At 49.0% G+C, this 26,151-nt stretch overlaps 1 protein-coding gene across 2 annotated transcripts in view; it reads right to left on the reverse strand.

The window, feature by feature from the left end:
* The window catches only part of LARGE1 (LARGE xylosyl- and glucuronyltransferase 1), a 398,411-nt gene that overhangs the window by 12,895 nt on the left and 359,365 nt on the right, over window positions 1-26,151 (reverse strand). For both annotated transcript variants that reach the window (XM_047066747.1, XM_047066746.1), the window contains one exon: window positions 18,439-18,717. In XM_047066747.1, coding sequence (XP_046922703.1) covers window positions 18,439-18,717 — 279 coding nt within the window. The remainder of the gene's footprint in view (window positions 1-18,438; window positions 18,718-26,151) is intronic.

Below are 26,151 nucleotides of genomic sequence, written 5' to 3' on the forward strand. Positions count from 1 at the left end.
ACCAAAGAGCTGACATGTACTAATGTCAGGCAGCACTCTAGAGGCTTCTGAACTTCGAAAAAGATTTTTAACATCTTAATTTATTTTTGAGAGACAGAGAGCACAAGCAGGGGAGGGGCAGAGTGAACGGAACACAGAATCCGAAGCAGGCTCCAGACTCTGAGCTGTCAGCACAGAACCTGATGTGGTGCTCGAACTCGCAAACCATGAAATCATGACCTGAGCCGAAGTTGGATGCTTAACTGAGCCACTCAGGCGCCCCGAGGCTTCTGAACTTCTGCTGCAGAGGGGCCCAGAGCTGCCCAGGTTAATTATGGTCTCAGGTATTGTTTTTTCCAGATTCTACTTTGATTCCATAAGAAATACCACTCAACTAGTTTTTGTCTTGTTTTCCTTTGATTTCTTTTCATTTTTATTAAGCTGCCTACCATTGGTTTCTGTTGCTTGCAGCCAAACCACCCTGATCGATAAGTTGCAAGGCCCAGAGTAAGCAGACCCAGTAAGCAGCATGCTTCACAAAATGCAGCCCGAGAAAGCCTTATTTCCCTGCATAGAGAGCATCAGATTCTGGAGTGCTTTCTGCAAATTCCCTTTAATCTCCCTGAAACACGCACTGCCACAAAGATGGGTTTGTCCCTAGGTAGGCCCATTACAGACTCAGTTCAAAGAGGTTCTGATATTGATGTCCTGAATGGGTCTCATTACGAAGTTGTTGCAGCAGTAAAGTGGTTCCAGGATACTGACTCTGAGCACATCTGCTCATGGACATGGCAAAGACAGCTTGGATCCTTCCACACGGCTTCCTTCCCTTGCTGGGGGTTTGTGGACCACCTAGGGATGCACAGCATGCCTCCACTATTTACCTGGAAAGTGAGTCCTGCAGGAGATGAGTGTTTCCAATGCAGAATCTTCAGGGAACAGAGGGGCAGTATAGTTGAGGTAAGAAGGCTAGACCGGGAGCCAAGAGACCTGAGTTCTGGAGCCAGCCCTGACAGGCTGAGTGACTTTTGGTCACTTCACTCATTCCTCTTAGAATCCTAAATCTAGATTAACACTGAAGATTCTAGAAGGCAGTCTGGTACAGGAGCAACCAGACACACTTAGCTTCTAGTTCTGACTCTAGAAAGTCACTTGAACCATTCTGAGATTCAGAGTTCATGCTCTCGTTAAATATTTTGGTGAGGAAAAGCACACGTGCATATGGAAATACTTGGTGCCATGCCTAGCACACGTTAAGCACTGCATATGTGATGGTTCAGCCTATGACGGTTGCTTTTATGTGCCAACTTAGGGAGGCAATGCTGCCAACTGTTTGGTGGAACCACTCATCTAGATGTTGCAATGAACATATTTCATGGATATAATTAACGTTTACAATCAGCTGACTGGAAATAAAGGCCTGAAAACAAGGCCCGAACCCACAACTGTGAGATCATGACCTGAGCCGAAATCAAGAGTGGGATGCTTAACCAATGGAACCACCCAGGCGCCCCTGGACTGAGGGACTCTTAAAAGAAACCTTAGGCTTCTACTGAAGTAGTTCAGAACCCTGTGCAGCACATGCAAGTGACCTGGAGCCAGCCAGCACTGGGTTCAAATCCTGCCTGCCACTCTCTTATGACCTTGGGCATGATGCTCCATTTCTCCTGCTCACAGGTTCCCCGTCTACAAAGTGGAGATGATGACTCTTACCAACAGGGCTGCTGAAAGGATGAAGCAGGACAGTCCCTCTAGAGCCCGACCCAGTGCCTGACTTAGAATAGCTGCTTCACAAACAACCCCCTTCCCCTTTCCGGCTCAGCTTACTGATGGGCCTGTCGCAGGAGATGCGTGAGTGCAGTGGAGGCGGGAAATACAACACACTCTCACACCTGGGGCGGGACTCTGGCTGCCAAGCTGCTTATCTACGGAGACAGACTGTGTTAGATCTCTGTCTCCAGCCAGCTCTCTGGGTCCTTCTTCATGTCCAAAACAAGTCAGGTGTTCCTGGCAGATTAAGTTTGGCCCCGTCTGATCTTGCCGAGCTGACGGGGGGAGGGAGACCGTGCGCGGGGTGGCATCTGTCTTCGAGCCCTACTAGTGCTCTCTCCTGCACATCTTCCCTAGGCATCTCCCCATAGCCTGCTCAAGTCTACAAATACCGCCTGCTTTGCTCTTGCCTGGGAAAAGTGGTGAGCAGGGGAGAGGACATGAGCAGTGAGGATTCCTATACCAGCTGACGGGGTGGCAGAGAGCGGACTGTAGGCTCACCCGGGCTCAGTGTCATGTCAAAGAAACAGCACGAAAGGGTACCCTGTAAGGTAGACAGGCTTCCTAGGGTTTCGAATGACCAAACCCCAAGACTGGTCCTGACCAGTGCGTGTGCACATCCATACACACAAGCACATACACCCCTCCCTCCATCTCTCTCAACCTCTTTTCACCCCATCCTCTGCCCAAGAGGCAGGTCTCTGTCACCAGGGAAACAGGTACCAGGCACGAAGAGATTACAGAAGAGCATCTCAGAGAAATAAGGAACAGGGCACTGCAGAGCTCTTCTCACTTCACCCCATCAGTGGTGAGGACAAGGGCTTGGGCTGCCTAGCATTGCATCCTGGTGGATCACTTATCCTCTCTGTGCCAGTTTCTATATCTGTGATCACAGGGGAGGTGACAACAGCACTAGTCTCAGAGGGGGTCTGTGAGGACCACACAGCACTTAAACAGAGCCCTGCAGACGGTAACCACACCATGCACGACGGCCACTAGCACGACTGCCCACCCATCTTCTCACAGCGGCTTGACTGGGGTCCCAAAGGCTGGCGCCAGCACTGGCCAAGGTCTGACTCTGCTACTCATCTGTTCATGTCCTCACTTATTCCACCACGTGCCAGAGGCTGTATGAGCACTTGGGATACATCAGTAAATACAACAGGCAGACATTCCTGTCCTCGTGGAGCTGACATTTCCAGGACGGAGACACAACAGTAAGTGAATTACTGTTGGAAAGCAAGAATTTCTGTGAGAGAGGAAGGGGCTAGGTGAGGGGTATTAGGAAGGCAAGGGGTGGGGAGTGGGTGGCAGTTTTAGATAGGATGGTCCAGGAAGGCCTCACGGAGAAGGGTGAGCAGCAGGTGAGGGAGCAGGTGAGGTGATCTGGGGCAGGCGCTTTCCAGGCTAAGGAAGCAGCCAGTGCAAAGGTCCTAACGACGAGAGCACAATAAGGAACAGGGAGAGTCCCTAAAAGTGGGGCCAGAGAAGTAACGAGGGAAGAAGGGATGCTGCAGGTCACAAGGGGTGTAGATCACTGAAGGTTGAGGTGGGCAAGAGAACGGCACTCCCTCTCCTCCGAAAGTGTCCATGTCCTAATCCCAGAAACCTGGCAACACGCAACCTTACTTGGCAAATAGGACTTCGCAGATGTGATTAAAGATGCTGAGATGGAAAGATGATCCTGTTTTACTTGAGTGAGTGCAGTGTAATCACAAGGGTCCTTATAAGACAGAAGCAGAAGGGTCAGAGTCAGAAAGAAAGATGGGATGATGGAAGCAGAGGTAGGGGTGAGGTGGCCACAAGCCAAAGAATGTGGATCCCCCTAGAAGGCAAGACATTCTCCCCTAGAGCCTCCAGAAAGAACGCAGCCTGGGGTGCCTTGATTTCAGCCCTGAAAGACTGATTTCTGATCCTGACCTCCACTACTGTAAGATAATACGTTTGTGTTGTTTTCAAGTATGTTCGTGGTGATTTGTGACAGCAGCCACAGGAGACCAATACAGAGGTCTTGGGATTTTACTTAGTGAGATGCAGTGCCACTGGGGACTCTGAGCTAAGGGGTGAGATGGGCTGCTTTCTATATTAAAAGAATCCCTCCAGGGGTGCTTGGGTGGCTCAGTTGGTTGAGTTTCTGACTCTTGACTTCAGCTCAGGTCATGATCCCAGGGTCATGGGATTGAGCCGTGTGTTGGGCTCCGTGTTGAAAGTGGAGCCTGCTTAAGAGTCTCTCTATCTCTCCCTCTGCCCCTCTCCCCTGCTTGCTTGCTTTCTCTCTCTCTCTCTCTCTCACTCTCTAAAAAAGAAGGGTCTCTCTGGCTGCCTTGTTGGTAAGAGGTTCCAGTGCTGCACGGGCAGAAGCAGGGAGATCAGTCAGGAGGCTCCTGAGGTGATGCAGGTGAGCTAGCTTGGACCAAGCTAGTAACAATGAAGGCAAAAAGACTAGCCTGGTTTTAGAGCCAGCAGGATTTCCTGACCCACTGGGCGTGGGCTGTGAAAGTGGAGCACAGGAGGTGACCCAAGGCTCTTGGCTTGCATCATGGGAAGACAAGTTGCCATCAACAGAGATGCTGGCGTGGGCTTTTGGGGGAAGATGAGACTTCAGTTTTGAACAGTTCATTTGAGATGCTCATGGGAGAACTGAGCAGAGGCACCGAGAAGGCCACTGGGACATAGGAGTTTTGAGGTCAAGGGACAGGGCTGGGTGGAGCTATACTGGGGATCAGTGGCAGATGCCTTTAAAGCCACAAGACTGAACATCACAGAGGGACGGTGGAATGAGAAGAGAAGTAGCCAGCGACGAGAATTACAGAGAGGGACTAATAAAGTCAAGAACCACCGGGAGACAGGGATGAACTTCGGTAAGCCACGAAGAAAGAAATGGAGCAGCCATCAGCGGTCAAATGCTGTGGAGGAGTGAAGAGGAGAAGCGGGCACTGACCACTGGATTTTGGCAACGTGGTTTCTCCCTTGCTGGCTGCCACCTGGACCCGAAGCAGCAGCCAAGACCAGCTAATGGGTGGGTGTGAGAGCTATGGCCATTTGGCATGGCCTGCCCGTACTTCTGCAGAAACGAACCAAATCAACATAAGAGGAGGGTCAAATCATTTGTCAGGAATGGGATCCACGTCACCATGCTGGCCCCTCATCCCCCACCCAGCATGCACGCTGATGGTCAGAAGAGGCTGGCTATGGTGGAAGCAGGGGTGTTCAGAGAGGCCAGGGTCGCTCGCCAAGAAATGGGACCTTACACTTGGCAAAAACATACAACCTTGTTGTCATGAGTATCTTTGCTGTGAAAAATGTTTAGTTTCACCTTATGTGATTAGAGGTTGGAAAGAACTGACTGGCATGGTGCGGTGGAGAGGAAATAAGTAAAACCTCCCGACTGACACCTGACCTCTTAACAGTGTGCTGGGAGCCAGGAGAGGAGGCCAAGTGTTCCATTTAGACCCTCTAGGGGTCCCACAAAGGGTCACGATTTGCCTGCAAATGGGACTTGAGTTACTTGCCAGTTTCCCTCAAAGGATTAGCTAACTCCTTCCTCTCTACTTACCTGCACTCTGCTCTGTTCAGAATTCCCTGAAACAAAAGCTTCCTCTCTCACGGGTGTGGGGTTAGGCACTGCCAACCCCATTTGATGTTATTTTTAGGAAAACAAAATGAGAAAAATAATCTATCTCCAATGTACATAAAAATGAGAGGGGCGTCTGGGTGGCTCAGTCGGTTAAACATCTGACTCTTGATTCTGGTTCAGGTCATGATCTCACGGTTTGCGGGTTCGAGCCCTGCATTGGGCTCCTTGCTGAAGTGAAGAGTCTGTTTGGGATTTTCTCTGTCTCCCTCTCTCTGCCCCTCGTCTGCTCATGCTCTCTCTCTCAAAATAAATACAACTTAAAAAAAATTTTAAAAAGGAGACAACACAGTCAAATTTGAACAGGAAGAAATGGTTTTGGAATTATCGCCTGTTTCGGTCTATATTGGGTGGGAGGGAGGGGGGCACAGCCGCAGGGCAGGCAGGGCGGTGGAGGATAGCGGACATCAGGTGTCAGTTCTGGGCAGGCAAAAGGGGGAAAGGGCAGGGGATGGGATGAACCAGGACCCACACCCCTCACTGAGATGCTCTTCAACTCCTGCTGTGTGGTAGCCACATGGCATTGTGGCATCCCTGTGGCTGGCCAGGTAGCCTGAAGTTTCAGGAGGAGCCAGCTAAAATTCAATGCATTTGAGGGCTGAGTCTCCCTCAGGGGGGTGCCAGTTTGAAGGAGGCTGAATAGTAAGAAAGAGCGTGATCTTTATTTAAAAAACATTTTTTTTTTAAGCTTATTTATCTTGAGAGAGAGAGAGATTGCAAGGGAAGGGGAAGGGGGCAGGAAGAGAGAATCCCAAGCAGGATCTACACTGTTAGCACAGAGCCTGATGTGGGGCTCAGACTCATGAACTTTGAGATCATGACCTAAGCAAGAGCAAGAGTCGGACGTTTAACTGACTGAGCCACCCAGGCGCCCCAAGTGTGATCTTTTAGATGACAGAGATCCTATCTGAACTCTACCCCTTCACTAATTGTACAATCGGGGCAATTAGCTCAACTCTCTGGGCTTTTGTTTCCTTATCTTGATAATAAACATTTCACAGACCTGGTTATTAACAGAACTGAGATACTACACTCATTAATTAATGGACATTTATGAAACCAGGCATAGAAACGGAGTAGAGAGCTGAATGAACAGATATAACCTCTGTCTGCACAGAGCTCAAAGTGCAGGGGGGGAGGAAGACAGGAGTGCAGGGCTCTCTGGTGCAGAGTCACAGAGAGTTTCCCACCACTGTGTTCGAGGAAGCAGGAGTTACCTGGTTAGGGGAGGGGGCTCTAAATATTTGCAAAGCTCTGAAAATGAGAAAGCACATAAGGTTTGGGGAAACTGAATTTCTTAGAAATGCCTGGTACATTCACTGTAGGTGGTTAAGAGACGGTAGTAAAGAATGCTTATGCATGTTCAGTACCAAGCATCTTAAACACTTTATATGCTTCACTTCTTGAATCATTGCCATATAGGACACAGGCACCAGTATTTCCAGTTTACTGATGAAGCCACTAAGACTCCAAGAGGCTGAGCAATTTGCCTCATAACCCAGCTGGCAGGTGCAGTCACCGTCATCACATCATCATTATCAAGTGAAGGTGATGACAATCACTGTTTTAGTTAAGGCTGCACCAGCTTAGAAATAACTGGGAAAGATCAATAATCATGGGATCTGTCTCAGCCAACTCTGTTCACGTGGGGACTTTACACCTGGAGCACTGAGCCTCTTGGAGTCCATGGGTCAAGGCAGCTGATGGAAGAGCCAGTGGGAACGGGAAGGAGGGAGACACCGGTGGCTACAGCCCGTATGCTTAACCTCACGGCAGACCCTTCCTCACAGCAGCCAGGTGGGGCAGAGGCCAGAGCGCAGGCGGTGTCTGGAGACGTGAGCACCGATGTGCTGGCTTACTGAGCCTCCCACACTGGCGATTTCCTTTCTTCAAACAAGTGGAGTCTGCCATCGAGGCCCCGGATCTGGCCACGATCAGTAGTGTCCCTTCATTGTCAAATCTGACACTTCTCCATTTCCATCTTCCCCGACTCCTCTCTCATTTGGTGCTAAGACCACGCCCTCTGCCCTCAGCTGGAGAACTCCATCCCAGAATTTCTGGACAGCAGCTTCCCCCTTGCGTCGGCTTTGATCGGGGAACTGCTTTGGGCATCAGCCCTTGTGGTGCTGGTTACCATTTGGATATCTCTTGTTCTGTCTACCTTTGGGCAGGGGTGGGGGTGGGGGGGAATCCTTGATTTCTGCTCGTGCGAACTTCTGCTCCCATAACAGAATTGGCTGAGCTGGTATTTTGTGGCAGTGCGATGAATGGCTGGGGCCAATGCTGACCAGTGACAGACTGCTGGGAACCACGGGCTGAAGGCACTGGGGCTGGCGTCGAAATGCCAGGAGAGAAGGAGGAGGCTCATCAGCTCTCGGAGCCTTGCATTTGCACAGCCCAGTCGGCAGCTCCGATATCAGAGAGCATGCTGTTTAATCAAACCTGAGCTGTAAGGAGTCCAAGCAGCTCTTACGGGCTCCTGGGGACTTAGGTGAAAGTCATATTCAAAAGGGATGGGAGGCGGGAAGGAAAGTTATGCTGGAGTGTGCACCTATTTCTGAAACCCCAGAACGGCCTCACGCTTTCTCTTAAGGCTTTGTGCACAGCCGGCAGGAGGAGCTTTGCCCTTGCACCTCTCCTGCCCACCTCTGCTGGCCTTGACGCATCCCTCGGATGATGGGCCCACATCTTCTTGGGGACTGCTTCCTTCTGGACAGCTCTGCTCGCTGGGGATCGTGGGAGGTGGTTCTGGACAGTTCTGCTCGCTAGGGATGGTGGGAGGTGGCAGCGGTCACAGCATGCAGACAGCCTGCGTGTGTAACCTGTCAGCTCTGCCAGGCCTGAGGTCAGGGACGCACCTCGTCCACGGCTGTGTATCTAGCTCTGGCACACAGTAGGCACTCAATAAGTGTACAGAGAATGAAGGAATTCGTCTATGGTTGTCCTATGGAGGAGAGGATGATATTTCGAAGGTTATCCTTTGGAAATGATGGAGTTTCCAAAACTGGGTTGAAATTGTGGTTGGTCCTGCCCCTTAATCCACAGGACCTCTGGGCACATTTATCTTCTGCACGTTCATCTTCTCGCTTGGATAACGGGAATGGAAGCCCTGTGCACTGACTGGGTCGCCATAAAAAGGAGAATATTTATCGAGCACGTAGCACAGTGCCTGGTACACAGAAGGCACTTGTAAAACGCTCCTTCCTTCCTTGTTCCTTCACAGACTGCTGTGCGGTCACATTCTCTGGTGATGTTCTCCAGGAGTACGTGGGCACAGCTGAGGTGGTCCCTGCTCGAAGAGAAAGCTGAGGCACACGTCTGAGGCTCACCCTCAGACCCTTTCCTGATTTCAGCTTCTTCCTGGAGCTAGTGGGTGGGCAGGGTGCAAACCAAACCCCTAAGTGAGCTCAGATGGTGAGAAGCAGCAGGCTAGTGTGGCCACAGGTGTAACCAACCGGGGAGGGGCAAGGAAGGGCATTCGTGTGTGTGTGTGTGTGTGTGTGTGTGTGTGTGTGTGGTGAGGGAGCATAAGGCAAGCTGACACCTCGCAACCCCTCCCCCACTCCGTGGGATGTGTGTGATAGTACTCAGGCACTCCTGGCTGCCCAAGGACACAGGAAAGGAAAGAAAACAAATGGTTAACTGATAGAGATCACAGTCCTGCAGGACCCATGTCTTCATTAGTTTACAAATGTCTTAGTAAACTACAAGAAAAAGGCAATCTTCTCAACAGCCTAATCTCCAGAAATCCTCAGACTTAGTTTCCTGGAGCCCTCAAATCACCCTCCCCTCCACAGTGATGTGGGGAACAGGCAAGGAGGGAATGGTAGGTAAAGTTAAGTTGCTTTATAACCTGCAGCCCACCGATAGATACTTGAGACAGAACAGAGTCACACATTTCTCCAGCAACCCCCTCCTGTCCCAACGCTAACGTCTTACTAGAGAGAAAACAACTTTAACTTGACAATAGCAAGGCCTCCGGTATCCTAGAAGTCCTCTTTAGCATAGAAAGCTCATTTGGAAATTCCTCCCCCCACCCTTTTTTTTGTCTTTACCTCCCCTAACTCCCTAGTATACAATTTTTTTTATAATGTTTATTTATTCTGGGGAGAGAGACAGAGCATGAGCAGGGGAGGGGCAGAGAGAAAGGGAGACACAGAATCCAAAGCAGGCTCCAGGCTCTGAGCTGTCAGCACAGAGCCCGACGTGGGGCTCGAACTCACAAACCACAAGAGCATGACCTGAGCCGAAGTCAGATGCTTAACTGACTGAGCCACCCAGGCGCCCCAACTCCATAGTATATAAATGGTCACCCCTCACACTTATAATGCAACTCTTTCTGCCCAAGGGTCCTGTCCCCGTGCTTTAATAAAATCACCTTTTTTTTGCACCAAAGACGTTTCAAGAATTCTTTCTTGGCCATCAGCTCCACACCCCCACCACTCCACAACCCCATCGTGTGTGTGTGTGTGTGTGTGTGTGTGTGTGTGTGTGTGTGTGTGTCTCAGGGAGGCTAGGAAAGGCCCCTGTCTCCAGCTGCCCCCACCCCCACCCCTTAAACCACCTAGCTTCAGTAGCACTAGATGTAAGCATGGCTTTAACCAGAGTGTTGGGGCTCTGAACCAGGTTCAGGTTCACCTGAACCGCATCTCTGAGGGCTCAGCAGCCTCCCTCAGGGCGGGGGAAGGCAGGAGCAGAGTGCCGCTGTCCTGATTACTGTGCTGATAACCTTAGAGGCAGGCCCCACACAGCCAGCCCTGCTTCCTCTCTGAACAGGGAGGCAGGTAACAGGGTGGACTCAGACCCTATTCCAGTTGCCTAGGAAATGAGCTCCTGGCAGACAGGCTTCCAGGAGGTATGTGGGGACAACAGCAAAGACTTGCAAATGAGGGCGATCAGGCTGCCCACAGAGAATGCGACTGTAAAAGACACACATAATGGATGAGGTCTGGAGAGCCAGGGGGCTCCCAGGCCCCAGCAAGATCCCGTGGCTCCGAAATTGGTGGCATTAACATATCCAGAGAGAGAACCTGTCAGTCAGAGAGGGGTCAGGAAGAAAGAGAAGCTGAAAATGAGTCTTGGGGGCAAATTTTTAAACAACGAAATAGCTATAGTTACAACACCACGCTCCACGCTAGGGACTCCATATTCACCACCTCACGTTAATTCTCAACATCCCTACCGACCCCTATTTAACTACCCCATGGCCACCATATTTACTCTTAGCAATCAGGGCTAAACTTCGGGGAGCGCTTTCTCTGTGAGGGCACTTTGTTAAGTGTTAGCTGTGGGTTATGGGAGGGCAGTCAATACCCATCTGCATTTGGGGCAGGCTGCCCGATTCACATCCTACCTGGACCCTCACCAGCTTGTGCTCTCGAGCAAGTTACACCGTCGTGCCACAGCTTTCTCTTCTCTGTGCATGTGGTGGGGGGGGGGGGGGGCGGTTGTGAGGCTTAAATGGGTTATCTCATGTAGAGGTGAAGACAGCTCTCCAATGCATGGAATAGCACTTGACAAATACAACCCGTGATGATGGGTGTGGCCATCATGATGGCGGTGGACATGGGCCCACCAGGCAATGGGAGCAATAAACAGCATAAGCGTAGAACCCTTGGGATAAGCCCAAGATAAGTGAATTGTCCCCTTGGCAATGCTGTGCCTGAGGGCATGCTTCTTAATCTAACCCACCTCGTCTCTAAAATGAGTTGTGATGAGGTGAAATGAGAAGATACAGGCAGAGTGCTGGTAACAGTGCTTGGCACATAGTAAGTGCTCAATAAACGTTAAATGTCATCGAGATAGCAGGATTAAATGATGAATTAACCCAAGGAAGTGCCATGTAGTCATGGCTCTTGGAAGGCAGCCAGTCGGCCTTGCTTGGTGCTACCTCGGCCTGGTCTTTTCAGATTTCTGCACTCGTTCAACAAGTATTTATAGAGAAGCTATGTGTGCCAAGGGAAATTTGATACGGGAAGGTGGTTAGACATCATCCTGGAGAGAACAGAATAAAACTGAAATCTGTCATTCCTGCACGCTGTCAGAATACAGTATCCGCGTAGGGTGGCATGTTCGTCCCCTAGAAAGCAAAAGCAACATTTGCAAAGCAGATGTTTTAAGTTTCAGGCAGTGAACAAAGATGAGGATTCTTCAGGATTAGTGAAAGGGGCGGGAAGCTTGCCCAGTCTCATGGATCTCCCTCTACCCTCCGGAACAGCCCTTGAAAGTGCCAGGATGTATCAGGCCTCTACGCCTGTTAGTCCTTCGAGTCCATTATTGACTACCCAACTCTTTTCGAGGCCTCCCCTGTCCACCACACTGGGTCACCTGGTTGTGAGTCTGAGCTCCTGGATCTTCTCTGTCTGTCTGTACCCGTAACAAGAACAGCAACAGCAACAACAGTTGAGAGTAGCCCCTAGAATGTAAACCCCATGAGGGCAGGAACCTACGGGGCCTGTTCTGCCCACCGAGATAGCCCTGCACCTGGAACAATGCAGGGCTGCAGCAGCCATGACAATTCGGGGAATGAAGCACGTTCCAAGGCATTTTGCCAGGTGCTGTGCAAATACTACTATATTTAATTTTCCCAGGACCTTAAGAGGAAAGGAATAATATGATCCCCTTTTCACAAATGAAGAAAAAAAAAAAGTTACAGAAAGTTAAGTACCTTTCTGGAGGCCAACTAAAAGCTGAGTAAAGGGTACTCAGAATTGAAAGGCAAGGCTGGGGGCACCTGGGTGGCTCAGTCGGTTAAGCGTCTGACTTTGGCTCAGGTCATGATCTCATAGTTTGTGAATTCGAGCCCCACGTCGGGCTCTGTGCTGACAGCTCGGAGCCTGGAACCTGCTTCGGATTCTGTGTCTCCCTCTCCCCTACTTGTGCACTCCCTCTCTCTCTCTGTCTCTCAAAAATAAATAAACTTAACAAAAAAGAAAAAGAAAGGCAAGTATGAATGACTCCGGGGACAGCACTGTCACAATGCAGCACACTGCCTGGCACATAATAGGTACTCACTAAATATCTTTTTGAATAAGTGAATATAACCACACAGCTTCTCATTTTATAAGAAAAAAAGTGGAGGTGGTTATATGAAGTCACCCGGGGGCACCAAAGCTGGCAGTCTGCAGTGGGAAGGGGTGAGAGTGGGGGCCTGGCAATGAAGTCCAATTCTGAGTGTTGTGAGCAATTCTGAGTGCTGTATACTGACCATTCCCTCACACGAGGCTATCGTTAGCCCCTTTATTCATTGAGAAAACATAGGATTGGACAGACGATACTGCCCCAAGTCACACACCTGGTAAGAACCAGGATTCGGATGCAGGTCTGCTGCGCCCCGCTGAATCCCACTTGACGCTTCTGAGATCCAGCGGAAGCCACACATCTACCAGCTCCTTTAGGAGGAACTGGCGAAGAGGCGGGGGAGAGATTTCAGTGAAATCCTGCAGCTGTGTCCGTGCGAATAACTGATTTCCTTATTTTCCAATTGATCTGTTTGTTTTTGCTATAATATTAGCTGGTTGGTAAGCAACTGCTGAGGGGAGCCATGATGCTGGACTGTGTGGGGAAAGGTCCCCCCAAAAGGACGATACGAATGTCTGGGGGGGTCCAATGAGAGGCCTGCCAGTCAGCCTGTGCTGGTGTCCCGGGGTCTGAGAGTGGTCTGGCCCCTTCCATTAGGGAGCAGGCTGTCACAGAGGCAAGCCCACCTTCCTCCGCTGACACTAAAATTTAACTTCACTGGGGCCTCAGTTTGGTCACCTGTAATAACCGTTACCTCACAGAGAAGTGTGAACAAGAGAGGTGACGTATAACAAGGCAGCTGGCAGGCTTGCTGGCCCATGTTAAGGGCTCAAGAAATTGTAACTATCCTCATTTTTAATATTAACGTTTTAACAGAGTTTGGGGAGAGCGTTTTGTTGGAAATCGATGCTGAAGAAGTCAGTCTCGAAGAGGGTCCGCCGGCCTTGTTGGGGTCCACAACTCTCATGGCAAGCTCATCCCAAAGTAATGATATAATCTTAACCTCATCCCAAAGTAGTGATATAATACTGGTCACGAAGCACATCCACTTTTAGTGTCTGGATCAGAAACACATTCATCCCGTTCACTGGGGACAGAATTTTCCAGAAGCTGATGGCAAGCCAATATGGTTATCTTCACATGAGAAGAACAGTACGTGCTTATTTGGGGCTCCTGATAGAATCATATTCCTGACCAGTCCCCCCAGTTCTGGTGCCTAGGAATTACCTAGGTCAGAGGTCACAAACTGGTGGCACAGGATGGGGGTGGGAAGTTCTACTCAGCCTGAAGACATATTTGATTTGGGGCTCAATAGTGTTTTTGTTTTTGTTCTTTAAACTAGTTGTCAACATTAAAAATCAAAACACAAAAATCCAGGTTTCCAGGTTCTCTTGAAAAATATGAAGACCTCAGCCCTGTCCCCCATTCCCAAAGCAATCATGCCACAATTAGGGTGGAGAGAAGCCAGCAGCCAGAGGTGGGGGCTGGGCTCAGCATTCTTGGCTCTTTTAGGCCAAGACTGCATTTCTGCCTCCTGATAAAAGTTCATTTCTTCATTTTACAATGCGGAAACAGGCTGGTAAAAATAGGATTGCTGGAAGTCACACAGTTCACTACGGCACACGGGGTGAGTGGGAACAGGATTCCTGGGTCTCAGCCAGCGTCCTGTCCACCATAACACTCAAAGTCAATGCCAAGATATCCTGCCCAGTCCTGGAAGGAATGGGCACAGCAGATCAACAGGTGGCCAGCATGTGGGCCAAAGCAGGCAGGGCTTCTGGGTGAAGGCTTTGCAAAGGAAGACTTGGGTGGCAGCACTTGGAAGAGATTCCTCTTCCCTTTCAACGTCTAGACACCTTTGCAGAAAGTTACTGATTTCAGCTGCAGGATCCCTCACTGGTCCATCTAACTGTCGCCCTGCTGCTTCTGATCCCTGCGTCAGGCCCTCAGTGCCTCCCACCTGAATTAATGCAATCGTCCCCTCACTTATCCCCCTTCCTCTGGCCCTGCTGATTGAGATCCTTCACAAAGCAACCAGAATGATCTTCCTGAAATGAACATCTAATCCGGCCATTCTCTCCATGATCTTCCATTGCTTTCCTCCCTCACGGAGTCCAAACTCCTCAGCATGTTTTACACGAAGTTCTGCGGGACCCACTCTGGCTTACATTTCTGGCCACATCATCTCTTGCTGTTCTCTTCATCAAGGCTCTCACCACCCTGCACCTCTGGAATGGACAGCTCCTTCTACCTGGAACATCGCTACTTCTACCAGCAAATTCCCACTCAGCCTCCGCTTAGATCTATCTTCTTCAGGACATCCTTCCTCCCACCCCAGACTAGGTGAATTCCACTGGGAGGGGGCACAGTCCCTCACAGAACCTCAAGAATTTACATCTTTAATGGTCATTCCTGCTGGCTTGTAAATGCTGGGATTCATAGTTCCTCTCTGTGTGGCTCACATACATGGGGACACATAGTAGGTGCCTTACAAAAGTTCATACACTAAATGAATGACAAGATGGAGGGGAAGAAGAATCAGGAGAGTCATAATGTCTTTTCACTCTAGACGGGCAAGTCACAGCTTCCCTGTTCTCAGTTTCCACATGTATACTTTAAAGAGAAGACTGGATAATACAATGCAACACTCCAAAACCAAATACTCCAACTAAGAAATGGGTAGAAGACATGAACAGACACTTCTCCAAAGAAGACATCCAGATGCTCAACAGACACATGAAAAGATGCTCAACATCACTCATCATTAGGGAAATGCAAGTCAATACCATGATGAGATACCACCTCACATCTGTCAGCATGGCTGAAATCAATAGCACAGGAAACAACAGGTGTTGGTGAGGATGTGGAGAAAAGGGAACCCTTTTGCACTGTTGGTGGGAATGCAAACTGGTGCAGCCACTCTGGAAAACAGTGTGGAGATTCCTCAAAAAGTTAAAAATAGGACTACCCCACGATCCAGTAATTGCACTACTGGGTATTTACCTCCAAAATACACAAACACTAATCCAAAGGGGTACATGCACCCCAATGTTTATAGCCGCATTATTTACAATAGACATACAGAAACAGTCCAAGTGTCCACAGATAGATGAATGGGTAAAAAAGATATGGTATATATATATATATATATATATATATATATATATATATATACACACACACACACATGCCCCACAACGGAATATTAATCAGCCATAAAAAAGAATGAAATCTTGCCATTTATTACACATAGATGGAGCTAGAGAATATAATGCTGAGCGAAATAAGTCAGTCAGTAGAAGACAAATATCATATGATCTCACTCATATGTAGAATTTAAGAAACAAATGAGCAAAGGAAAAAAAAAGAGAGAAACCAGGAAACACACTCTTAACTATTAAGAACAAACTGATGGTTACCAGCGAGGAGGTGGGTGGGGGGACGGAGGATAGGTGATGGGGATTAAAGATATGCTTATCATGTTGAGCACTGAGTCATGTACAGAACTGCTGAATCGCTGTATTGTACACCTGAAACTAATATATCACTGAATGTTAACTATACTGGAATTAAAATGAAAAACTTAATAAAAAAAAAAAGATTGGACAAGATCATTTCTTCTCACTCAGGGTAGGGTCTCTGGGCTGCTAAAGGGCCTGTGAAGAGAGCAGCAGAGCAGTAGAAGCCATGTGCACTATTTCAAAACCCCTGAGGGGACCACGCACCTTCCTGTAACAAGGTGGCAAAGGTCAACCAAGCCTCAGGTGACTGGGTGTTAAGAAAATGTTAATTAGTGGGCAACACTGCTTACCTCATATTGAGTAAGGTCTTGATTAGAGATTAATAGAGTCTTTGATCAGTACAACATAGGAGTACAACATAGAAATATATCTGCTCATGTGTGATGGTTTTTAAAACCGTTATGCCCATGAGGTAAGATAATAAAATAGTGCTTGGAGGTGGGGAGCAGACCACACACTCTTAAGAGAGGACCAGTTCACCTTAACTCCTGGGAATGGAGGCCCCTCAGGTGCTCCCGCAGAATAGCTCCACAGGGGGAGGACGGGCCCCGCAGTCTAACCCTGATTCCTCTCTTTTCTTGGTGGAGGGCGGCCCGACCACTGTCTGTTCCTGAGGGACTCCCAGAGCCTGCAGGCTGCAGCAGCTTTAGATCTACATGACTCAGGCGCTGAGAACACAGTCTGGCCACACGGGGGCACCCTGAGCCCACATACTGGGCTTCCAAGGCCCAGCTGGAGCAGAGCCTGAGGACAGATCCATTCCTGGAGCCCCAAAGCCCATGCTCTTCGGGAAGACACCTCCCATCCTCCCTGGCCGAGGGTTATGCTGCTTCAGGGTCGCAGACCCTGCTGGTGGAGACAGAGGGAGATTGGAAGGGGCTCCTCCTGTGCATAGGGGAGGGATTGAAGTTATGAAACCCCAAGATCACCCTGGAAGGAAGTCTGGTTCAGAAAAGTGGACAGAGAACACAGGCTGCCTTCCCTTCCTCCAGAGAGTAGGGTGGGGAGGGAGCTTAGATCACAACTGTGCTTTGGCTTCAGGACAAATGGCTGAAAGTGTTTTGGAAGAAGAGGCTTTTTTAACACTGGGAGCAACAGGGGCACCTGGGTGACTCAGTCGGTTAAGCATCTGACTCTTGATTTCAGCTCAGGTCATGAGTTCATGGTTCGTGAGATCGAGGCCCATGTCGGGCTCTGCACTGACAACAGGGAGCCTTGCTTGGGATTCTCTCTCTCTGTCCCACCTCCAGCTTGTGCGTGCTCTCTCTCTCTCAAACATTTCAAAAAAAAAAAGAGTGATGGAGACAGTAAGAGAAAGACTGAGAGACAGAGGCAGATGGACACACACACACACACACACACACACACAGAGGGAGGGAGGGCAAGAGAGCAGGAGAGAAAGGATTCAGATCCTACCTGGTTTGGGTGTAGCCAGGCATGTATGAAGCAGGGCGGCTTGCCCACTTGGAGTGTAACAGACACTGGTTCAAATTCTGGAGCAAGCAGGGGACTCTGCCCCTTTGAGCCTCACGGTTGCCCACAGTCTGAGGAGGGTAACCATGCCTGCCTTTTGGGTTTGATGTGAGGCTCCAGCAGGATAATTCATATGTGCAAACCACCTCTCGTGGTACCTGGATCCAGGCAAACACTCACTGGGTAGCAGAGATAATTCGTGCTGACAAAAGCCAGCAGTAAAGAATTAAAACAAAAGGCTTGACCACTTACATCTTGTGACTTTAGTTTTCTCACATGGGGACTTTAGGGCTATATGAATTCAACAGTCCCTTTCAGTTCAGATTGGTTGTTATTTCATAATAAATGCCATTCCCCACACAGCCATCTATGCCTGACATGAGCCGAGGGCTCTCTCCAGCTGTTGGATGCCTGCCCCTCCACATGGGCAGAGCTTCTGGAAAGGGTCACTGGACAGTCAGAGAGGCAGCCAAGATGGAAATTCAGCACGTGGCTCTGGAGTCGGGCCGGCTGACCCCAGCTCCCGCAGTAGGTGTATAACCTTGTGCTAACAGCTCGCGATCTCAGCTGCACACACTCCCATTCGGAAAATAAAGATAATAATAGTCCCCAGCGCAGGGACTGCAGGGGGTGGGAATGAACTACTTGTCACGCACTCAGAACCGCGCTTGGCACTCAGCAAGCAGTTCAATAAATGTTAGCCTTCACCATCACTGTGATCTGTTTTACAGAATAGGCAGTGATCTTTCTAGAATGGTTAGATGAAGGTCATCTGATCCAAAACTGGAAGAGGGACGACACGTTTTCATAGCAGCTACAGAAAGAGCATTGGACTGGGAGCACAAGAGATGTTTCTGAGACCAAGCTCTGCCACTAACATTTCCATACGCAAAGTGGGGTTCCAGCCTGCTCGTCAGGAAAATGAAGACGCTGGCTTGCCTGATGGCCCTTCCAAACCCGAGAGGACCATCTTTAAGAGGGAAGGATTGGACTAGCGCCTAGGGACCATCCTGCATGAGCTGATGTCCCCATGGTCCTCACCTGAGGTACTCATAGAGCCCGTACATGGGCAGGAAGTCGATGTCTGACAGGAACATGTAGGGTGTGCCGACGTGCTTCATGGCCACGTTGCGCAGCAGGTTCACGGGGTAGAACTGGCCCTCCTTGTACACGATGTGGTAGGCCACATTGTGGCGGCTCATGAGCACCTCGGAGCCCTGTGCGTAGCGGAGGAACTGCTGGGCCTCGGCATCCGACAGGTAGAGGGCCAGGCTGATGGGTCCCTCCCAGTGCTTGCAGATGGCCTCGAGCATCTGGAGCCTGGACGAGACAGGGAAGGTGAGCCACGGGGACCTGGTCCACGCACCATCCACCCAGCCTCCTGAGGGGGTGGGGGCAACTCCACCTCCACAGACACCTGGTCAACCAGCTCCCAATCCAAATCCCTGCTCTAACATTAATCACGGTGCAATGAGGGCAAATCCCCAAACCTCAGTTCCTTTATCTATAAAATGGCCATAAAGACACTTACCTTTCTGGTTCTTGTCTTTATCTGCTTCCAATTGAAGGTGTGATACTGACAGAGTCATATCCTACTATCAGCCTTCTCTTTTCAGACTCCTCTTTCCACAGGGGTGGGGATGATTATATTAAATGATATAAAGATCCCCTTCCAGCTCAAAACTCCGTTGCCTCTCCTCTCTCAGCAAAGATGTACAAGAGCCACACTGCTCTGCTAAAGCAGTGACCAGCCATAGAAGATTTAGCCAAACTGGGGTCATAAGTTACAAGGAGCATTAAAACAGGGGTGATAACAACTATGATCACCGACTCATTAACTATGCACCAGACCCTTTCCAGAACTCCCTCAACAACCCTGTGTATGACCATCATTTCTCTGATGGAGAAACCGGGGAATCCAGATGTCCAGTCAGCTTGGATTCTTGGATGTGGACCAGACCCGTACAGATGGGTACTGGGACAGGGCCTTGGAGACAGTGAGAAGAAACAAATACTGGGAACGGAAAAACATGTGAATGCCAGGGACAAAAGTTTGCCTGGAGTTACGCTGTCTTCATTTGTCAGAATCCTTATTGCCTCAGGGTCTGAGCCAATTTTGCGAGGCGACATGACAGGCACCAAGCCAAGGATTATGGGCAGGGAAGAAGAAAGCCCAGAGAAAAAACAAGAGGTGCTTCCAATGGAGAGGATTCTACAAAAATGAAGAGAAATCTATAAAGATTTTTTACCCCCCAAAGGCATTAGAAGTGCCTGGCAGATAGGATCTATGGTTAAGAGACAGCAATAGCCTATTTCAATTTTTTCTCTGCCCAGCAAGAGGTACATAATCAGCAGTCTCCTGGTCGGATGCCCACTTTATTCGGACAATTACCAGGAAATAGATTCCATGCATTTCCCTGCTTCTAAACAAAAGAAAACAGGCACACCTATCTTGTGTCAATGGCTTTCTCGATGGACTTTCAGAGTTTCCTCTCAGTAATTCTGTGAATTGCTATTGCCTGGAGTTGCTTCCTCTTTCATGACAGGGGATTAAGATATTCACTAGGATAAAATGCCCTCCATTTCTCATACTTTATACTTACTAATCAAATTGACCACAGCCAGTTTTCAAAGAGGGTCTGCATTCTCCACAATGCCTGATTTCCCTGAAATGTGCATTTGGCTTAAGCCACAGACCCTGTTCTCCACTGGGCTCAGAGAACCTGGGAATTTGAATGATCCCACGTGCACCGCACTGTTGCTATCTGTGAAGCGGGGCGGGGACCGTGCATTTGGAAGGGACAGCTGTTTGTACAAATCCTTTGAGATCTGGGGAGTGAAGGGCAAGAATAATTTCTAACATGTGGAAGGAAGAGCTTGCTAGAGGGACAGCGATGTGGGAGGCGTGCGTGTCTGCTGGGAAGAGAGGTCAGTTCCTGTGGTGGAGTCCCCCACTGACTGGGTTTTTGACTCTGAGCTTTCTGCGTGGGGAGCCAGCTCTGCCAAAGGTTTAGCATGAGAACAGAGACACAAATACTCCAGGTTCTCAGGTGCTGCTGATGTGGTATACATCACACCCACATGGGCTTTACTATAAAGGGTACAGCGAACAAAGAGTAACAATGACCCAGCCACTCCTTGCCTGTCCGCCACCAGCCCTAAGCTTTCCCACCTCTCCTGCCTCAAAACTAAGCTTTCTGGCAGGACCTGAACAATAGTGGGAGACTGAGGTCTATCATAATGATACTACAGAAAATGTGATTGTGATACAATAAATCTCCACCATTTCTCTGCTGCTTCCAGTGTGCTGGCCACATTTTCAGTTACTGGCTTTTAACATTCACACTAATTCCATAAAGTTGAGATTCTTTTAAAAAATTTTTTAAGGTTTATTTAATGAGAGAGAGAGAGAGAGAAAGAGAGAGAGAGAGAGAGAGAGAGAGAGAGAGAGAATCCCAAGCAGGCACAGAGCCCGACTCAGGGCTTGAACTCATGAACCATGAGATCATGACGTGAGCTGAAATCAAGAGTCGGCTGCTTAACCAACTGAGCCGCCCAGGCACCCCTAAAGCTGAGGTTCTAACCACTGTGTTACAGGTAAGGAAGTTCAGGAGGTGAAGGGACCTCTTTCAAGTCACGTAGCTGCAAAGTGGGGAAGCTGGATTTACACCCAGGTCTGTTGGACTCCAGGGCGTAGAACACAGATGGTTATTCCATGCGGATGGCTGGCAGGCTGAGACAAATGTCCCCAAGCAGCTTCTCTTTGTGTCCCCAAACATGAATGTGTTCTTCCCCTGGTGTCAGCTTCTATGCGTTCCTTCCTTCCTTCCTTCTCCTCCTCCTCCTCAGTCTTGGGTCTGTCTCAAAGACCCCGCCATTCTCTTGACCCTCCTCCTGGTTACATGTCCCACACCTGTTCCTTAGGGTCCCCCTGTGCAGCTCTTGTCCACACAAAGTTCTGTGCTGAGTTGCTCTTTCTTTGGTCTCTTACACTGGAAGATAAAGTCACAGCAAGGACTGGGGACAATGGAGAATGGTTCAAGAGACAAAGGTTCATTCTGAAACTATGGAATTTTCAGTTTGGCAAGAATCATAGAGGTTTTCTTAGATTATGCCATCTTTATGATCAAAGAGCTCAGCCTCAGAGAGGGGCTTGGCTTGGCAAGCATGTAGTGAGCGAATGGAAGAGCTCGTTAGCGCTAGGACCCATGGTCCCGACTCTCTTGCCCCATGCTCTTCTCCACTTCCACCATTGCTTCATGTCTGGAAGGGGAGGGCAAAGGCTCAGGAAAGGACAAAGAGATGGCGGGAAGGGCTAGATTGAGGCCAGGGCCACCCCAGGGAGTCCTACTGAGACAGGAAGCCTCGTGTGCTCTGTCTAGAATCAGGGGAGCAGGCAAGGAGACAGCCAGGTCAGAAACCTGTAAGACTGGGTTGGAAGGGACTCTAGAATGCCAGTCGGCCTCTGCTGACATGGGGAACTCACTCCCTACAAGACAGCCAATTTGGTTCACCAGAGCAAGGCAGGATGCATGGTGTGGCAGTGCAACCGTGGGTTCCGGAGTCAGAACTGGGTGGGAATTCTGAGCTGTGTCAGTATCCCTGAGCAAGTCATGATGGTTCTTTTGAGCTTCCATTTCCACACGTGCACAGCGTGGACAGTGATAACCTCTGTAGATCACCAAAGGGCTACAAGTTATTCCTCGCTCTCAATCTACACCCTCGGCTAATACTCCCCACACTGATTCTGGGATGGCCACGTGACTTGCTTCCAACAGGACACAAACACAGGTGTTAAACCGTGCTGACATGGTGGGGCTTGCCTCTAGCTTTGTGACAACCACCATGGGACAAGCCTACTTACTACGCTTCTATGAGGCGTCTGGCACAAAGCAAGGTACACAGCAGATAGTCAATATATGGCAGCTGTACTCTTCCTTAGGTTCTGTTTCTGCCTTTCAAACATGCACCCAGCCAACAGATACTTATTATCTATAATGTGCAGGTGAACGTGCTGGGCCCTGCGATGAACAAGAAAGACAAGGTTCCTGCGCTCCTGGAGCTTCTTTCCAGTAGAGGGAAAAGACAGAACAAACCAAAGTAGATTCTGAGGGAGCGAAGGGCTAAAGAAGGCAACCAAGACAGGAAACAGGATGGAGTAACTGTGACGGCTGGCCGGGGAAGGCCTGATGGGCACATGAATTTGAGACTTGGGTAAGGAGAAGGTCCCAGCCTTGAGGAGTCAGGGCGAGAAGCTTTCCAAGGAGAGGGAGCAGTCTTTGGGATAACTGGGTATAGCATGTTCAAGCAAGAAGAGAGGGAAGATGGGTGAGTGAGGGGCAGAAGGTCAGAAGACGCTGGGGAGTAGGCAGGTGCCAGGTTACACAGGGCCCGGAAGGCCACGGTGGGCTGCTGTAATACTGTTCTGAATGTGGTGAGAAATCATCAGAGAGTTTTAAAGATGGTGACCTGATGTACAGACAGATCCCAGCTAATGATGGGTTGACTTGACAAATTTTCAACTTGGGGCTCCTGGGTGGCTCGGTCGGTCAAGCGTCTGACTCTTGATTTCAGCTCAGGTCATGATCTCGCGGTTGGTAGGTTCGAGCCTGACATCAGGCTCTGTGCTGACCACACAGAGTCTGCTTGCGATTCTCTCTCTCTCTCTCTCTGCCCCTCCTCAAAATAAATAAACTTAGAACAATTGTTTAAAAAACAAAACAAAAAACAATTTTTAAACTTTATGATGGTGCATTCGGTAGAAACCATCCTCGGGGTTTAGAATTTGCATTTCCTCTCCGGGGTATCAACATGCAGTGTGATGCTCCCTCGTGATGCTGGGCAGCCATGGCCGTGACACTCAGTCAGCTGCACAGTCACAAGGGTCAACAACTGATACACGGACAACCAATCTGTACCCAGACAGCCATTCTGCTTCTCACTTTTGGTACACTATTCCAAAAATTGCATGAGACATCCAACATTTTATTATAAAATAGGCTGTGTGTGAGATGGTTTTGCCCAACTGCAGGCCAAGGTAAGCGTTCTGAACACATTTAAGGTTGGTGAGGTTAAGCTAGGATGTGTGGTAGGTTAGGTGTATTAAATGCATGTTTGACTTACGATCTTTTCAGCTTATGATGGGTTTACTGAGCTATAGCCCCAGCCACTGGACGTTAAGGAAGATCTGTATTAGAAGATCACTCTGTCTGTTACATGGAGAAGGGATTACCTTCCACTCTCTAGAACGATGCTTTTCAAACTTAAGCATGTTCAAGATCACCTGGGAGGTTTATTACAACACAGATTCCTGGGCCCCACTCTAGAGGTTGCTGTTGGCTAGGTCTGGGTGGGGCCAAGAATTTGTCTCTCTAACAGGCTCCTGGGTGATCTAAAGCAGGGCCCCCTTCACCTCAGCTAACATCCCTTCCTCCACTCACAGAAGGCAAAGAAGACCCATCAACCACAGGATTCCCTGGAGCTATATTCAGTATGTCAATAACTTTGTCAAAGGAACACGAAAGAGCAAGCTCTCCTGGCCAGGTGGCAAGGATGCTGTGACCAGAATCCCTCCTATCGACCGTTCTCGTGTGCTGCTAGGACGGGAGGGATATCTCCCGTGTGCTGGGAGAGAGCAAACCTGCCGGTTTCATAGCTGTGGCAGGCGACATTCATTCTTTCTGAACGGAATTCTAGAGGGAGCCGGACACGGGAGCCTGTGTGCCGGCTCCCCTAATTCATTGTGGCGTTCACGTAGGGCCTACTTCTGACTCAAAGGTTTACAAACACACCCGGAATGTTTCTTCAATTAAGAATCAATCCAACAGGCACCAGTCAGCCTGCTGCATCATAATTGGATGTGTAGGATGAAGCGGAAGGAGGAATTCCTACCGTCTCCATCGGCTTGTGGTACTGCTCTATAATTTTTTATTATGTCCCGCTAAGCATCTCTCGTTAGGGTGTGGAACTCCTTGGGCTCTCTGGGGTATTGTTAGGATGGCAACACTTGTCACAACACATTAGAGGAGGGGATCATGCACCTGCTATGCCGAGGGATGTGCGTGCTTTGAAGGGAAGGTCTCTGTGGTCAGTGTTTGTGGCAGATGCGAGAGGGGCCAGGGTTTTCTTTTCAGAGGGCTGAGAGAGGGGGGCCTGCCGGGGTCCTGCAGCCCCAGCTGGGAGGATGCTTCCAGCCAGCACTAGCAGGAGAAGTTCTGTTTTGCCTGGATCCTTTTATTGATGGCAACTGCATACAGAAGGATGGCTGTGGGGTGTTAATCACTTAAACAATTTTCTAGTTGTCTATAAATTCCAGATCGTGAATTCCATAGCTAGCATAGAGGTTAAAAAAAAAAAAAACAACAAAACAACCTAAGGAAAGGGAAACTAGCATTTGCTGTAGACCTACATCTCACTGAGCACTCCAGAGCCTCTTATTTCAGAACACCTGACACCAATCTGTGACCCTGACAGTACTGTCCACTTCACAGATAAGTAAGATGAGGCTCAAAAAGCCTAAGTAACTTGCCCAAGTTCATACAGCTAGTAAGTGGTGCAAATGGGCTTTGAACCCACATGTTTCTTTTTGTTGTTCCCACATCACTTCACCTCTCCTAAATACATACCATGTGCAGATGCTGTGGTCAGGGTTTTGAGATCTGTAAGCATTTATTGAAGGCAAATATATGCCAAGGGCTTTCACAGACAGTCTCTCATTTAATCCTAATTGGGACCCTATGAGGCAAATATTTTTTTTAACTCTTTTTATAGAAGGAGAAAGATAACCAAAGTGCAAGTGGTGATCTTGCACAAGATCACCAGCTGAAGAGTAATGGAGTTGGTGGGATTTGAACCCAGAGCTCTTTGTGAGACGAGTGTCCTTTTGTGCATTACCACAAATATTAAGATTTTGGCCAACGGTGCTATCAAATGATAAGGAGCCTCTGACCACACACCAGGGCTAAGTCCTGGGTATGTACTATCTCACCTGATCATTACAACAACCTTAGATGGGAGCTACTGTCATTAGCATTCCCAGATTATAGATGAGGAAACCAATGCTTAAGAGGTGATTTGTTCAGGGGCACCTGGGTGGCTCAGTCGGTTGAGCGTCCGACTTCGGCTCAGGTCATGATCTTGCGGTCCGTGAGTTCGAGCCTCGCATAGGACTCTGTGCTGACAGCTCAGAGCCTGGAACCTGCTTCAGATTCTGTGTCTCCCTCTGTCTCTGCTCCTTTCCCGCTCATACTCTGTCTCTCTCAAAAATAAATAAAACATTAAAAAAAAAAAAGAGGTGATTTTTTCAAGGGTCAAAGTCAAGAAGTGGCAGTACCACCAAGACCCCACAGTGTCTGATTCCTGAGACCAAATTATTCAAGGTCAGACCACTTTATTCAGATTAGAAAGGATGCCAGATTTACCTCTTTCATTTTCTCCTGAGTTTGGAGGTACCAGATAGCTACTAATCTTGATTCAGCATATTTTGTTGATAAACTGAATGTATTAACAGGAGGCATGAATTGGACCAAGAAAAACCAGGGATGGTCTGAGAGCTGAGAACCTGGAATTGTCTGAAACTCACTCACCTGGGCAGATTACAGTATTTGAGCTTCAGGGAACCCATCTGAGGGGCCTGACATGCGTTTATGCTGCCTGAAGAATATAGAAGGCCAATCTCAAACATCATTCAGCATGATTATTAAGGATTAGATTTTATTTTCATTTTAAATGGCATAGAGGAAAAGGAAAAAGAAA

This window comes from Lynx rufus, unplaced genomic scaffold (genome assembly GCF_022079265.1).
Source record: "Lynx rufus isolate CCGP_SWC_20201006 ecotype Redwood Valley unplaced genomic scaffold, mLynRuf1.p SCAF_7, whole genome shotgun sequence".
Taxonomy (NCBI): Eukaryota; Metazoa; Chordata; class Mammalia; order Carnivora; family Felidae; genus Lynx; species Lynx rufus.